This window comes from Poecilia mexicana, unplaced genomic scaffold (genome assembly GCF_051168715.1).
Source record: "Poecilia mexicana isolate PSO_F unplaced genomic scaffold, ASM5116871v1 scaffold_13, whole genome shotgun sequence".
NCBI classification, from domain to species: domain Eukaryota; kingdom Metazoa; phylum Chordata; class Actinopteri; order Cyprinodontiformes; family Poeciliidae; genus Poecilia; species Poecilia mexicana.
The window spans coordinates 10,057,929-10,074,356 of NW_028263382.1; the positions used below are offsets into that span (position 1 = coordinate 10,057,929).

Genomic DNA, 16,428 nt, shown 5'->3' on the forward strand with positions numbered 1-16,428 from the left:
TAAGCTCACTTGAGTACATTGTTTGGCTCCTGTATCCATCTCTCCTTGATGGTCTAAATGCTAAACACAGAGTTATAACTTGCTAAACTGGGAGTGAGATTCATTCAACTCAGGACTTATTCATATTTTATTAAGGACTGTTAGTAGATTAGAACAAACACAGCAAATTGCATATTTATATTATGTGCAGATTATGATTTTATAGCTTTTGTAATGTTTTTATATTCATACAAACTGATCCATTGTATTTTCATTCAAGAAATGTTTAATTAAAACATTAAAAGTCATTTCCCTTTGCAGGCCAAAGTTACCAATAATGAATTTGCTATTAAACTGTTTTTGCCTGGTTAAATAAAGGTCATATATAATTAGTTCTAATTTTTTCTGCATTTATTTATCCTGTAAGAACATTGAAGTTCATAAGATTAGAAGATTATTACCGCATCTTCATTTTTTGAAGAAGCAACAATGACATAGGCAAGCCCGTTCAAACTTTATTGCAGGAAGTGGGCGATCCAGCTGTTGCTAAATATCTAGAACTAACCAGCAGGAGTCATGCGACCACTATTTCTAAGAAAAGGTAGCGGTAAAAAAAAAAAAAAAAAGCTGAGAAAATCCAAAGCGGAAGTAAAGGAAGAAGTGGGGCAGGAAAACCGCTTCGTAGAGAACTCTGAGAAGTTTGCATCCACATCTGAGCTGCGTGATGTGAACGGGGGGGTGGCGGAACTTTTATTCCTCGAGTTAGAAAGTTTGGAAAAGCCGGTGCCGTTACTGTGGGGAACGATGGGACTCCCGGCGCTGGAGTTCAGTGACTCTTTTCTGGACAGCCCGGACTTCAGGGAGCGCCTCAAATACCATGAAATAGAGCTGGAGCGAACCAATAAATTCATCAAGGAGCTCATCAAGGATGGAAATATGCTGATCACTGCCCTCAAGAGTAAGTTGTCCTACACGACATGATTTATTTTCCCTTTGTTTTCTTGAATCCAGAAATAAAGGTGTAACTACCTGAGCCACAGGCGCCTCGCAATCAGGGATGCATTTTCATTACAGCGAAGCCTGACTGGTCGCTCTCTGAAAAAGCTGCGGTCTCCCATTGAAAACAGTAATATTACCACTAAAGAGCTAAGATCAACACAAAACCCGCAAATAATTCATTATGCCAACGTTGTTTGATTCTGACTCTGTCTCCTTTGCATGTGTAAGCTGGATGTTTTTAGATCCTAAAATAAACTCCAGATTCAGAACGGAGTTACTGGTGAGATGAATTAATTTACTTTGCACGTATTTCCAGACAGAAGGCCATGGTCGGATATGGTTAGCACCGAGACAGACTTTTTGTTACATCAGTTTAATAACGGCCTACTTCTCTTTTCAGGGGTCACCCATCAGAGGTGGAGAAATTGCAAGCTTTAATCTGTGCATAAGCCGAAACTGTGAGGATGCTGTCACTTTCTATCACGGGTCATTGTCCTCTCTCTCTCTCTTTCTCTCCAAGCACAGTCCAGAACTCCATCCTACTAATGAGACTGGACTTCCTGTTCTGATGTACACACGTGGGAATCGCTGTCTAGTTTCCTAATATCAGACATGAGTCTGTAAAAGGAGAAGGATTTGAAATGTGGACGGCCTTTAAATATGGAAAACATCCACGTTGGAACTGAATATGTGGGGCACGGATAGGCATTCCCATACCGATAACTTTTTTTTTTTTCATTTCTTTGCAAGTTAACTATCATATTTTAATCCAGAAAAAAATATATATATGCTTTTACACTGTTTTATGAAGTATATGACGTCATCATGTAGCACAATAGCCCCACAACATGATGCTGTCACTCCCATTCTTCACAGTTAGGGTGTGACAAGCATCCCTGTTTTTATTCCAAATGTAATATTTGTGATAAAAGCCAAACAGTTCCACTTTAGTTTCATCCGTATGTTCAAAACGAAGGTCTTTGCTGCCGCAATCTGGCTTTTTATGTTTCTTTTGAAGTAAAGTCGTCTTCCTTGCTGAGTGGTCTTTCAGTAAATATCTCATTTTAAAGACAGTAAATAAATCTAACATTATTTTTCTCATTTAGCAATTTTTGTATATATATATATATAATATATAGTTTGATAAATTCTGACAAAACAAAGGAAATTTGGTCTGCTTTGATGTCACAGTCAGAAATAAAGATGCACTTGAGTTTTAGTCGGTGTTTGTACATATCTGATTTCAACTTTAGTAACTTCTGTAGGGAGTTGGAAAAGTTAGATTGGAGCAAAAACAACTTTGCTGTGAGCTTTACATTCTTTTGAATATTTCAGTATGTTTTTATCGTATGCAAATAGTTCAATGATTACACCTTTTGAAGTATATGTTATAACTGCTGCTAGAGTTTTATGTAAATCTTCAAACACAATGTTGGCCAGATGGATCTTTTGATGGAATTCAAAACATTCATTTTCCAAATGTATAATTTCAGTCTGTATAATCTGGTTGTGAGTTTGTTGTCCTCTGAGCATAATTTTGGTCCTTGGTGTTTTCAGTAAATAGAGATTATTGGAACAGTCAAAGGGAGAAGATTAAACCAATTTTTTGGTGTCTTGATAATCAAGCCAAGACATTGCTTATGTTTGCACATAAACATATAAAAGAAAAACAAAAATAAATCTGTTTCAACAGCTGTAAATACTCCAGAGTGGAACCTGCATGGGGAAAAAAATAAGTATGCTATGGAAAATGTAGTACTTAGTTTGCAGCATGTTGATGATGGCAGGTGAGGCTGTCGGCTTATTAATCACATTGTGTTTGCCTCATTGCTTCTTGTCTTTAAGGTATTACCAATATAACAAAAAAGGTCAACATCTGTCATGACTTTTTTTTAGTTGTGTTTAGGTTGAGTTTTCTGATTGGAACATTGTTTAGCTTATGGCTTAGTTTTAGGGCTGATATGTCATTAATTTGTCCTATTACTCATTTGTTTGTCAATTCACCTCCATTCCTTAGCCACTCTTCATAAATGTACTGTTGGTTTTCTTGTGTTACTTCCTCCATTCAGCTTCCGTCATCTTTGCTTTTACCGCCTATGTTTGCTTGCTTTGCTGCTTCAGGGTTTCGGAGTATGAAATCTTTATCGTCCATTGTCCATTATCCACTTACACTTGTATAGTCACAGCAGAGCTGGTTCCTATTTTCAGAGATCATTTGGAAAGATGTGCATCTTGGTCACCTACTCATTAATTATTTTCAGTTAATTATTAAACATTAAAGTTGGCATACATTCTGTCTACCTACTGTTACTGTGAAATACAAATTAGATAAATGTTCCGACTTTATCTTTCCAATGTCATGCCAGGGAACTGTTCAATCAATTGTTGACAAAATATTATAAAGAAGATTTCAGCACATGTGTCAAAAGCAGCAGCTCAGAAAAAATGTTGCCCAAAGCTGTCTGATAACGCAGCGCCACATGAGCAGAGCTTACACAGTGCTATCATTTTGGATCCATCAGCAAAGTTATTACCACCTTTATTTTTTTTAATGTTGGTCATTTGTCATTTGGGGCGTCTCATTTTTTCAGCATCATTTGCAACTAATGAACAGGAAATTAACACTTGTGCATTTAATCAGCAGAAAAGGTGAATTCTCATGCAGCCTCTTGAAAACCTGCGTGAAAATTCGGCTGAATGTTGCCTAAGTAGAAACTCTTTGAAAATGGCTAACCAGTGAGAGTGGGCGATAAGATGGTATTAGATTGGGAAGGATTAGAACATGTTGAAGAACCGCCAAAGCAAAGAGATTGTGATGCTGTTTGTATAGAAGATTCAGTCCGTTGCCTTTTAATTCTCTTATGCTGATGCATCAGCTTTATTTTCCTCCCTATGCTTTAGCAACATAAGCTCGATCGTACAGAGCAGGAGAGCACTTTGTATGTTGGTGGTGTATAACTTTTAAATGTAACTTCAGTTTTTGAGTTAAGCTGCAGAACTTGCTGGAAAATTTGCACAGATTGGTGAAAAATCTATGTTCCTTGGCATGAATACGTCTTTAATGGGAACATTGTGATCAGATGTTATTTACATTTTTAAAAATGTGAGATATTTCTGCCATAACTCTCACAATATCAGCTGACATTTCACAATATCATATTTTAAGTTTTCACAAAAATGCTCTTCTGATTGCTGCAGGTGATTTACTTACAGGACAGTCAATAGTAAACTTCAGAAATAGCAAATGGAAATTTGCAATTAATACAAAATATTTGTGAATACAATACAGAGACATATATCAGTGTGTAAATAAAGCAAACAAAAAAAAGAAACAGCTGTTCTTTTGTTTATGACACCATGTCTATGATTATATTAAAAAATTCTAACAAAATGCTGATATATAGGTGATAACATCAACAACATCAGCATTAACGACATGCTAAATTTAAAAAAGAGCACTGTGATCATGGCTGTTTAAGTAATTAATGTCTATTCATTGGAAACACTGGCAGATAACTTTTCAGTAATGGAAAAAGAAATCTGAAACTGCACCTATGCAGTCCACATTTCCAGCTAATTAAAGATGCACGTTTATCCATTTTCTACACGTTTCTGCCTGAACCAAATGAAAATATGTTAACTGTAATGAGGAAAATCAGGCTGTATTTCTTTTTTTTTTTTTTTGAAACCTGAAACATTTATTTACATCTCTATAGATTTTAGCAAGTCGATCATATTGCCCAGCAATCTTATTGGTTATATTTATGGAAACAAATCCATTTGTTTTACTCTCTCAACCTTTCCTATTTTTCCTATCTCTGTTGCATATAGCTGTGTGCTTAGGATTTGCATTTTCTGCGTGTCCTCTTGATGACTATTCCCAGATGTATATTGATATTTTTGTCACTGCCATATTGTATGACTGCAGTATTATAAGCTTGTCCCTAGTGTAAACAGAGCAAATGTGTAGTTGCTTGGCAACTGCGCTGGTCTATGATGGCTGAAGTAATAACATTGTTGAAAATAAAAAGGAAAACCAACTGAAGGGATGGCAGCGTTTGAAAAAGCCACCGGCGATTATCCAAACATTAGTTTAAAATGAAGTTGGGAAAAGTTGAAGAAAGAAAAAAAAATTGATTCTATTTAGATTTTTTTTAAATAGTCTTCAAAGAAGCATGTTTTGCTAAATAGTGAGGATAATAATAATATAGTGGAATGTTACTCACCCGCCTAAGGGCCACATCCTGAAAGGCTCTGATCTTTTCTTATCAGTACAGGAAGTAAAAGATATTATGATGTGAGAGAATGAGAAACTAAATGCTGATTTTCAACAGGAAGTCTGTGTACTTAGTGTACTTGGAAAACAGGAGTTATTGAATCATTCTTGCCAGAGACTATTTGTTTCAGACAACTTTTTACAAATGTTCTCAGTAGCAATTCTGAGAACATTTGCAGCAACTTAAAAGCCTCTTGAGCTCAAGCTGCCGAGGGTCCACAAGATTCAGTTAAAAGTTCACATCTTTATATTTCATAAATGTGCAAAACATGCAAGTAAATGAGTAAAGCTACAAAGAAAGACAATTTTCTATTGTGTAATTATCTAATATTGTGAAGCCCCAATACTAGGTTTATTTTGATTGCCACACTGCACAACATACAAAAGAGAATAAAAATAAAAAGAAGCTGCAGTCTAGTTTACCTTCTGGAGCTTTTAACCATTTGGGTCATCACGTCTTACTTCTGTGTGAATGATTTTGTATTTCCCAGGGAAGTATAGGGCCAATCCTATTTTATATCTGTCTAGCAGAGAAGCAGTTCAGGCAGTGAGCATTGCAGCTCTGCTGGACACCAATATCCTCCTAAATGTTTTATTAATGGGTGTGAGGATGGCTAGTATCAGGACATCAATATCCTGTGCAAAAGGTTTAATACCAAAGAGCACCTTAGCATTCAACTTTGTACTAAACTTTTAAACTTTTTTCTTTTAACTTGTGTATTTTTTTATATGCTTGCCAAACTTTGCTTATTTGGAATGTCAATACTGATGTATTCATCATCAGTATTGCCAAATTATTCTAAAAATATGGTAAATTAATTTGCTACATTTGTCAGAAATTATCACCGTGTATGTTTCCTTGTATCAACACTTAAAGCAAAGAAACTTTATTCAATTCTGAGCCATCCTTACAAAAGTTTCTGCAAGAGACCTGACTGGGGTGAAAATTCTTGCAGCATGACAGCAACGCCCAATGTACAGGAACAGTGAAGATGAAATATCTTTAGCCAGGAGCTGAACAAGAGGCAGTGCAACAGATGGCCTGGCTCCCACAGAGTCCTGACCTTAACACTGTGCAGTCACTTTGAGATTAGATGAACAGACAGTGGACACCTAGCAAGAAACACTGAGAGCTTGGAGCACGCTCTCTATGAGCCCCTTTAAAAGCTTCACTAAGAAGCAGGAATAGTTTTAAAGCCACACATTGAATGTATGAATGTATAGGTATGCACATGTTCGCTGTAATCAATGTCTCTTAAATAGTGTTGAAAAAAATTTCAAATCTACTTTATTACACATTCCAAATACAGTGCATTGAAATTATTTGTTGCGGTTTGATCAGGTGCAAGTAAGATCTCGCAGCAGCTGCTGTCATTAGTGGAGCCATGTCTGTGGTTGGCAGCTACTGTTCACACCTGGTGTAGATAACAACTGCTGACTTTTATTAATCCCTCTTGCTTGACTGCTATAATTCAGTACAATAAAGACACTAATTATCCCTTTGTGAGCTGAATGTGAACAGCCGCATAGACAAGGGAAATAATTAGTAGGTAGGCAAGTTTTCAGCTGAGCTCTATGGGCACCAAGCCACAAACCTAATTGTAACCATATGATAAACATAAAATAAATGTGGGAACATTTATAGTCCCTGTATCTGATGGGGGGGGGGGAAATAAAACGTCCTTATGATGATGTTCTTGGTATACATAGATTGTTTGACATTGTTAGTTCATGGAAACATTCAAACTTGGAATGTTTGTGACTTTGCTGATAAACTGGTGTATGTAGAACCAATAGATATTAGGCTTCAATAACAATTTGAGAGGCACATCCATCTGGAGAACTGCTTGGATCCAGCATTTGTTAAACTAAAATAAGTCAAATAGATTAGTGGTGGGCACCGCTAATTAAAAAGTTAGTTGAGCTATAATGCTAAAGCACTAATCGTAAACAGTAGAACTGTATGAGCTAAAGTGCTACATGTTGCTTAGTGGAGTGCTAAAGTGCTAAATTTAGCACTCCACTAATCAACTCTGTTGATTCTGTAGAAAGCACTAAGGACATATTGATTTGCATTCAAATCATATTTTAATACATGCAGATTATACAATATTTATATAGGAGAAACTTGAAAATATGTTCCATTGGTTTCACACAGATATTAGTATAAAAAATGAAAATTCTGGAAGGGCGGCAAATATTCAAAAGATTTTTGTAGACATTTTCCATCCGGCCCTCAGGTAAAATGTCTCGAGTTAGAGTGTGAGAAAATAGCAAACAAATTCTCTTTTTTTGTTTTCTTTGTTCTTCAGATATATTTTTTGCAGGTTCTTGTCCAAATGAATAAGCTGGATAAAAGCTGGTGCTTCACCCTTTATTCTGCTAACTCATATTTCTTTTCCCATTCCTGTTATTGAGGGTTGATAAATGGTTTAACAAATAAAACCAGTTCCATCAGACATCAGTTAGTTTTATCCACACGTTTTCAGTCAAAGATAAGAATTCCCATCAGACACTCTATTTAAATCCTTTTAAGCTATCAAACAGAGGGAAGGTTTTTCCCATGAGGTAAAGTTGGCTCTGTTGTGTAAGATCAGCTTTAAATTAGCTCATTTTTCATACATTTATATAATCCAGAAAAAACTCAAGAAAAGTGGTGTCAGCCCTTTTCATCAAATCTTTAGAAGAAAGAGAATAAACGCGGCTCCTATGACATAATATCCCATTTAACAGATTGACCTATTGGTGTTGCAGCAGATCTCATCATGTTGGATCAATCAAACAGACCACAGTGGTAATCATATTGTAATCTTCTGTGTAATCATTGTTGTAGGCCAATAATTCTTGGCCTATCAAACACAGTTTGGCTGACCTGCTTTCAATCTAAATATTTTATTGCTATTAAATGTGTGACTTTTTTAACAAAGCCTGTTATTTTTGGCTTCTTGTCATTTGGTCACCAAGGAGATCAGGAACGTGTTCAGATTTCATATTTACTGTATCTGCATAAAGTCAGGGTACATATGGGGAGGGGGGGGGGGGGGGCTAGAAATCATAATTGAAGTGATAATTATAACAACTTTTGTAATATTTATTTAAATTTTACCTGAGTTCTTCTTCCCTGGGATGTAAATATGTCAAATAGAGGCCAGTTTCTCCTGCCCACTCCAAAATGGGGAAGAAACAAGAGAGCTTTCTAAAGCAGATCTGTATGGATCATCTGAAGTTTTCAAAGAAAGGGACAATGAAATTAAAATGGAAGCATTTTTTTTTCTTTTTCAATTGCAGTGCAATTTATGGTCATTGTAGCATTTGGAGGAAAAAGAATTGGAGTCTAAGGCAATGAACATTTTGTTGACAACATCTAACCATCAGTTCTGACAGTAAGCTCACCAATAATGTTTTTATTTTTACTTTTGGCATAATAACTATCAGCACATTGCCGGCTAATTTTGTATTTTTCTTATGGGTTCTTTTAGAAAATCTAAATCTCTTGACATTTCTGTGATGTTGGTTTGGCAGAGACCTTACGAGAAATTGTTATTATGCCATCTGACACCGTGTGTCTGCCACCATCCCGGTGCCCACGCCTGTTCACCCCGCTACACATTGATGTTTCCTTCCTGGGACAGATGCAGTAATGAATGGCTGACACGCATGGGGTCGTTAGTGGAAAAACAACAGCGTTTAGCTAATCTGTAAACAGCGTTTCTCCCATTTGAAACGTGTTCTGATGTGGCTGTATAGGTTTGTTCAGCTGTAATTAGCAGCTTTTTAATTAAATAACCAATTAAAAGTGTAGATTTTCTATTTTTGTTTTTTCAACCTTACAAAGTGTTGGGCTTTGGGGACTCTTGTATTTGTTTGTCTGTGGACAGATGATGCTCCCAAGGCACAGCCACAGGAAATGTCCTGTAAACATGCTTGTATAACCATCCCCCATCCTCCCTCTGATAGCATTTGGCCTGACATCATTCTCCTTCCCTGTGTGGGTGTGTGTATGTGTTTTTCTCAGTGTCTGCGCCTGTTGGACTGTGACTAAGACTGAGTTTGTGTTGCAGGATTATAGCATTTATAATGTATTGCTGCAGCTTTGACTACTTATATGAATTTTAACTCGTGTAGTGGAAATGAAATACGGGGTCACATTATGTGACTCGTTTAGCAATAAAGCTGAGTGAGGCAGTAAGCTCGGCGAGGAGCTCGGATATTTTTTTGCGGCTAGATTTTGATAAAGGGATTAAAAGCTGCTTCCCCTCAGACTGGGCAGGAAAATGCGTTCGGATTCAGTCTGAGGTCTGTTTCGGAGAACTCTTTGTTTGCTCTGTCAGTCAGAGTGATTGTCACACTGAGTGGCACACTAGGGAGGATGTACAAAAAGGCACAACAGTTTGCATTTCGGAGGCGTCGAGGAAAAATGAAACATGTTACTTTCAGGCGAGAGACGGAAGTTTGTTTCATGGCGGAATAAAATTGCTGCACTTTAGTTTTACATTTGTAGCTTTCTGTCGCCGTTTACCAAGGGAAAGCGCTGTGTTTAAACAAAAACAGCCTTAGTCATCACCATTGTTTGGTTTGAAATCTAACGTTGGATATCACTGATCACGTTTTATGGAGCAAACAATCTTCGTCAGCAACAACTCATTTGTGTGAGATAGCAAGCCTCAAATTTTAGATTTTCTTTACTTTTGAAGAATAAAATGAACTTTTCATTTTAATTGGAGTGGAAGAATGTCAGTCAACATTTTGCTAAATGTTTTAGTGTTGATACTTTCCTGGTGACACTTCGTACAATACCTTTCTGCATATAGGACGACACAATTCTTGTAAAATTTCTGAAACTTTGAGTATACAGTGAATCCCTTGGTCATCCCTGTTTTTCTTTATGTTGTCCTGAGTCATTTTCAATACTCTCTAAGTTCATCCTATGGCTTTTCTACAGGATTAAGGCCTGGAGACTGAGGTGGTCGTCTGTGTTTATGAGCAAAACCCTAACCAGAAAGTAAGGACAAAAGCAAAGGTCACATTAATTTAAGTTGAAAAGACATTAAATTGGACAGAAGACAACCTCTTGGATGCCTTGTGTAACAAAAGAAAATATGTGAATAAAGTTAAGGACGATGTCCTTTGCTGGCTATTACTGCTAACGTACTGCTCCACTTAGTGTTTAAGTGTTTCTTTCCCCTAGCCATGAATGTCCCTGTCAGAAGTTTTGTTAAATGTGTTGTCTGTGCCTTTTAAAAGGAAATCTCCTAACTCAGTCCAAAGGCTGCACCCCCTGTGATTTATGGTGGAGGCTGGCACGTCTGGCTTTTTTCATTCCGGCAGACTTGCAGGGGTAATAACTCTGATCTTTTCTTTAGAGCTCTAAAATAGGCTGTGGCACTGTATCAGCCTCTTATCAAAGACCCCATGTCAAGAACTTCCAAGTAAACAAGCTGAAAATAATGCACATGTTAAACTATTAACCACCTCATGCCCTTTTTTGGTAAATGGTAACTAGCTTTGGGCTGGCATCAGATTTTCAGGATACAGTGTTACATTGTTATCACTGTGTTTACACAAAACAATGAAAGCAAAAATGCACCAACACAATTTAACTGCTTTAATTTGAACAGGAATTTGATTTCTTCTTGCCGTACTCCTCATTAAAGAGTCACAGAAGGTGCATAAACAGCTGATATTCCCTGGATTGTTCTGATATTATACTCATGGTGCAGTTGGCTGCATAATAGATGTCAGTCATTGCATGCCAACTATAGTTTATCAAATTTGGAAATGGAACTTTCCTTGTAGGGATGAGAAAGCGTACTTCTCGCAGCTAGCAGGCTGACGGGGCACAGCAACAGGTGCAGGAGGGGATGTGCTCTATTAGTCTCATCACTCTGTACAAGACATGGTAAATGTGGCACTTAATTTAAAAAGAATATACATGTCCTGACAATTTGATGGTGAATGTCATCATGCCAGGGCACCATATGCCTGGCATGGTGATTTTAGCATGTTGTCAAAATGCGCATGCTTTTCATCAGCTCCTTTGTTCCATCGGACAATGGAGTTCCTCACGTTATCTTAATGGTTGGGTCACATTACAGAAGAAGCTTATTGGGGGCAGGTTGGGTTTGGGATGATGGTCTTTTGGTCGTGATCGCTGTCTTTATGACCACAGATCAAGATCTGAACATTGACCAGAAAAACAGCAGCTTCACTTTTTGGCTCAGCTATTTCTGTAACAAGACAGACCACCAAGGCAGCTCAGCTGCTTTGCTTGAGGCAGAGACTGACCTCGAGTCAGAGGAAGCAGTTAACCTTTTTCTGGTTGGCAACCATGGGCTTGTATCTGATATTTGCAAAGTAAATTAAATATGTCTTTAATTTGAAGTTTAAAAACATAAGTAGTCTGAGGATTCCTTCTCCAGTAGCTGAAGCGTTTTTCTTGCCTTAAGTGTTTGATAAACTATAAAAAATGTGCTGAAAAATATGGTCAATGTATCTTTGCCACCCCATATTTAAGCATTCCTTTAATTTTTATCAATGCTTAATCTGGTGAAAAGGCTAACTCAGCAAACAGTTTATAGATTGATTAAACGCTTGCAACAAAACGGCAAATAGAGAGACAGAAGCCTTTTGTTTTTATCATTTGCAAGGTTCAGTCTGCAGGCTCCCCTCACACAGCAACACTTCTACCCCTGCTGGGCAGATGACAGGCGATTGTGATCGTACGCAGGTGAAAGAAGGCTTACCTGAAGGGCCGCTCCCCGGTTACAATCCTTCCAAATGGAATCAAAGTGGCACAATGCACCCTACTGTTGCATCAAAGAGATCTCCCCATCTCTCATTAAGCTGGGGGCATAGCAGCACACCCCTTTGAAGACCTTCTCATCTGAAATCACCAGAGTCTCCCTGACAAGATAAAGTAGCTTTAGTGTTCCTTAACACAGTGTTGATGTACAGGCTCACGGCGAGGGGTCTCATCCAAAGAGCCGCACTTTATTTTTTTAAATTCCTCACTAAATAACAAAGACGAATTCAAAGTGCAGGGATACGTTAATGCCGACGGATTCTCTGTGAGTCATCCGAGCAGAGCCCTAAATGTGGTTCACTTTCAAGCTGAAGATGAATCGTCAGAGTGTAACTTTTTAATGGAACACATTTATGCAGGTACACAAAGATGTTAAAATCTTTTGTGCACCAATCTGAGAAGAGAGTTCATTAAACCCGCTGAAAAATATGCAGATGAGTAAAAGCACAACAAATGTGTTGCTTGGTAATTAGTCTGCTGCTGAATTTTGTTAAAAGCGTACAATGGAGTGTTTTAAGGGCAGCAGATTGATTTTTAAGGGTTCCTTGTTAGATAGCTTTGTATGTCTTTTCTGCTTAATACTGGTGGGTGTTACACAAGCCCTTATATTTTAGCAAAAAACATCAAAGATCATTTATTTATTTGATAAAATTATATGCCTGTGTAGAAAAAGTAAAATTGAACTCAGTGGTGTCAGTAAATGGAAGAAATGTAGGTAGATTTATAAAAATGTTTTGTTATCATAGGTCAGAAAATTTCTTAAGGCCACAAACAGTGTCCTGTTGGAAAAAAGGGCTGCATCAGATACCTACAATTTTTCTTTTTTAAATATCTAAGGAATAAATGTTCTCCTGTAGGATGCATGCCGTCTAGTGTGCCTAATGCATTGCATTACTATGAATTTTGATTTCAATTGAGATGTTTTGTACTTGCTTTGTTTAATGCAAACATTAAGCTGCCCTCTTTCTTTCACACCATTTCATTCAGTGTGACAGTTGTGAGCTGCTTTACAATTATTTTGAATTTCATAAGGCATAACACTAACCTTATCTGAAATAAAATGATGTATTTTTTTGGAAAGAAAAACTGTGGTAGTAGGCTAAATGACATTAATGCTGATTTTGTGAATTAATTTAAGAGGAAGTTTGAGGCACGTGATATTAAATGTAACGATATCTCTCTGTCATGTGACAGAATGTCAGTGTGTGTTTTTATAAAGTGATATTATTGAGTTCCACATATTTTGGCATCCATTTTAGGCTTGAAGTCCTGTATTAGATTGAAACTAGAAATCTGATATTTACATACACTGTGTAGAGAATTCATAAAACACAAATCTGACATTAAATCTGACTACATTGTTCTCGTTTTGGACTTGTTAGGGTATCAAAAGTTACTTTTGTTTAGGAAATGCCAGAATACTTAGGAGAGAATAATTTCAACCACATTTTAGTTCTTTCTTGAAAGCTTGAGTAGGTAACTTTTATTTAAAAAAGTGACATCTGACTCTGAAGCTTAAACTAAAGTGGCAAAGTGTTATAATGGACAGAAAATATTCTTTCAACTCAGTAAAGTTAATTTGTCAGCCTAAAGTCATGAGACCTTGATTTAATATAAATGTTGTGGAGGGCCTTGAATCAGACAGTTCTTGTTTGGACACTAAAAAGCCGCCCAGAGATAAAGCTGTAGAGGGAGAGTGGACAAAAGACGAAACATTTTGTTTGATCCTTTCAAGAATAAGGAGTATTCTTATGTTTTCCGACTTTTCGTTCTCATTTTTAGTTTATTTAGAAATATAGAAAAATCTAAATCTCTGTGAACCAATTATTTCTTTATTTTGCATAATGTTGTACTTTGTAAACTTTCCTTCTGTGACATGAACTTTAAAATAATTTCCTTCCGTATGAACTCATGTTAGGAGGATTTAATAGTGTTATGACTTGTGTGCCTGCAATTTGGGTCCAAATGTTTTACTTGCCTTGCAGGCATCTCTCCTGTTACACTGAAACCTGAAGCAATTAAGTGTTACTAAATATAATTCAACTTTGCATAAGCCATCTCTCTATTTGTAGTGCACTTCTAGGATAATGAAACAATAATATTTGATGTACCCCTGGGAACACTTTTCTCTAGCTTTGAAATGGATTTTAAAAAGAACAAGGTTACTTTAGGTCAATGAAAAATACCACAGAAACAAAGTAACACGGAGCACAATGATTATGTTTTTGTCTGCTTCATATTTTTGTGAACAGTGCCAGGTGAAAGCTTGGGTAATCTCTGTTGCTAAGAAATGTTGAGCCAAGAAAATGGCAATCTATTTTTAGCTCCTAATTACCATGAAAAAAAAGGAATATAGAAGGTATGGAAATAAGAATATGGCTCTCATTCATTGGCATTCGTGTAGCTGATATATTTCAAACTCTTGTTTTAATGAAACCTATTTTTGATAGATTTGTACTGACTTTTCTTTTAAAATAATTTTTTTTTTAAATCAGTTTTTAAAGTAATTCATTATTTTGTTAGGTACTGATTTGACTTTCTAAATTCTTTTTGACGTGGATTTAAAACGGTGTTGGAAACATTCAGCTCCATATTGATATAATGGCATCGCGCAGCTTTATCAGCTGCACATCAACGACTCAAATCTCCCGTTCCTCCACAAACCTAAGGTTTTCTTTTAGTTTGAGATCTGGTGAATGTCATTGCCGTTGGAGACACCAGCTTGAGATGATTTGAACTTTGGAACATGGTGCATTGTCCAAATGGCCATCAGAAGGTAGGTACATTGTGGTCAATGTGGTCAAATGGATAACAATACTTACGAATGCTGTGACGTTAAAACAATTCCTGAATTGTACTAAGAGACAGGAAGTGTGCCCAGAAAATATCCACGCTCAACTATGCCAGCTCCACCAACTTGTAGCAAGGCTGTATGGATGTGATATTTATTATGTACTTTCCGGTGCCACATTCTCGTGCTTCACAGTTCCTCAAAATAAGGTTGCATATCAATAAACATGTGTTTGTTTATTTATTTATTTAAGCTGGTAAGTCTGGTAAATCTGGTAAGTTAAGAACAAATTATTATTTAGAAAAATGATCTGGCATTAACATTTTAGCTTTACCCAAGTTTTTGTTGATTGTGTCAGTTGTCGACCTCCATGTCCTGATGCATCAGAAAATAGATTATATCTTCAACCCTTCCAAAGTCAGACCATACCGTCTTAATGTCACAGCTTCCACTGAGGCTCAACGAACCAGGCACAGTTGTTCTGATCTTTTATTGTCCATTTCCTAAGCCTGTCTGAATTGTACCTACAGTTTCCTAATCCTTACTGACAAAGAGAGGCTTCTGGTATGTTCATCTAATGCTTTAGTCTATCAGCTTCAAGGTTCATCGAGTTGTTCGTTCAGAGATGGTATTCTGATACTATTCTGCACTCGTCTCCGGGTTGTGATGAGTGGTTATTTAGCTGCTGCTGCCTTTCTTCCATTTTTCACCTGGAATCAGTTTCCCCATTTTCATCCAACCCCCAACGCCAACAAGTCATCTATTAATGTCCAAACAGAAGGTGTATTTGCTTAAGAAGTCGATGTGGCTGCTTGGCAAAGGTTGTCTCTCACCCTGCATTGTGTCTCTGTGGTAACCAACTGTTATCTGAGGAAAATGTTCAAAGGTAGCCTCTCTACTTTAACCACAGCTTTGGGTTCTAACTCAGATGTGGACAACTTCATCATGATATATTTTTCTGCAGATCCACAACTTTGTCATATTGATCAAAGAGTCTATAGAGGTCCAGGATTTGTGGTTCAGTATTTGTGGATCCACCTATTTATAGATATTTGTGGAAAACTTACCTGTTTTATACGAATGACAGCATATCTAAAAGATTTGATTGAAGATGCAGTTTGGGAAGCTGAATAATCAATAATTTGATTAGACAGTTGAAAGAGAAGCTGGAAGATACTAGTGGTCATGCTATTGCCTGGTGTTTGCAAATCTAGGAGTGACATTTATTCTCAATGGTGCTGATTAGCCCTAGCTCCAACAATGTTGACATTAGCATCTGCTTTAGTGCTAAGACTGTGTGTATCAATACGTCTTTATGTACATTTTGTGTTTGAACTATTAAAATAGGTAATTATAAGTTCTTAGAGTGGGTCTCAAGTATGCATGGATATTTGCGGTGGGCTGTGATCTATAACCCTTGGAAATACAGCGGATCTTCTGTAAGCTGGGTGTTGATTGTAACCCCAGCTGAATTCAGAGATGGTCTCTAATTACTGTATGTGCTGCGTGTCTACTTGCAGCTGTAAATAATCTGTCCTGCTGTCAAAGAGATGAATATTAGTAAGAAAGCACAGTGGTGTA

General features: G+C 37.0%; 1 protein-coding gene across 4 annotated transcripts in view; it reads left to right on the forward strand.

The window, feature by feature from the left end:
* The first annotated feature begins 262 nt into the window (after nucleotides 1-262).
* arhgap42b (Rho GTPase activating protein 42b) overlaps nucleotides 263-16,428 on the forward strand; it is a 92,504-nt gene continuing 76,338 nt past the window's right edge. For 2 of the 4 annotated variants that reach the window (XM_014989123.2, XM_014989124.2), the window contains exon 1: nucleotides 263-937. In XM_014989123.2, coding sequence (XP_014844609.2) covers nucleotides 556-937 — 382 coding nt within the window. In that variant the 5' untranslated portion in view covers nucleotides 263-555. The remainder of the gene's footprint in view (nucleotides 938-16,428) is intronic. The other 2 variants (XM_014989125.2, XM_014989126.2) reach the window with 1 other exon arrangement.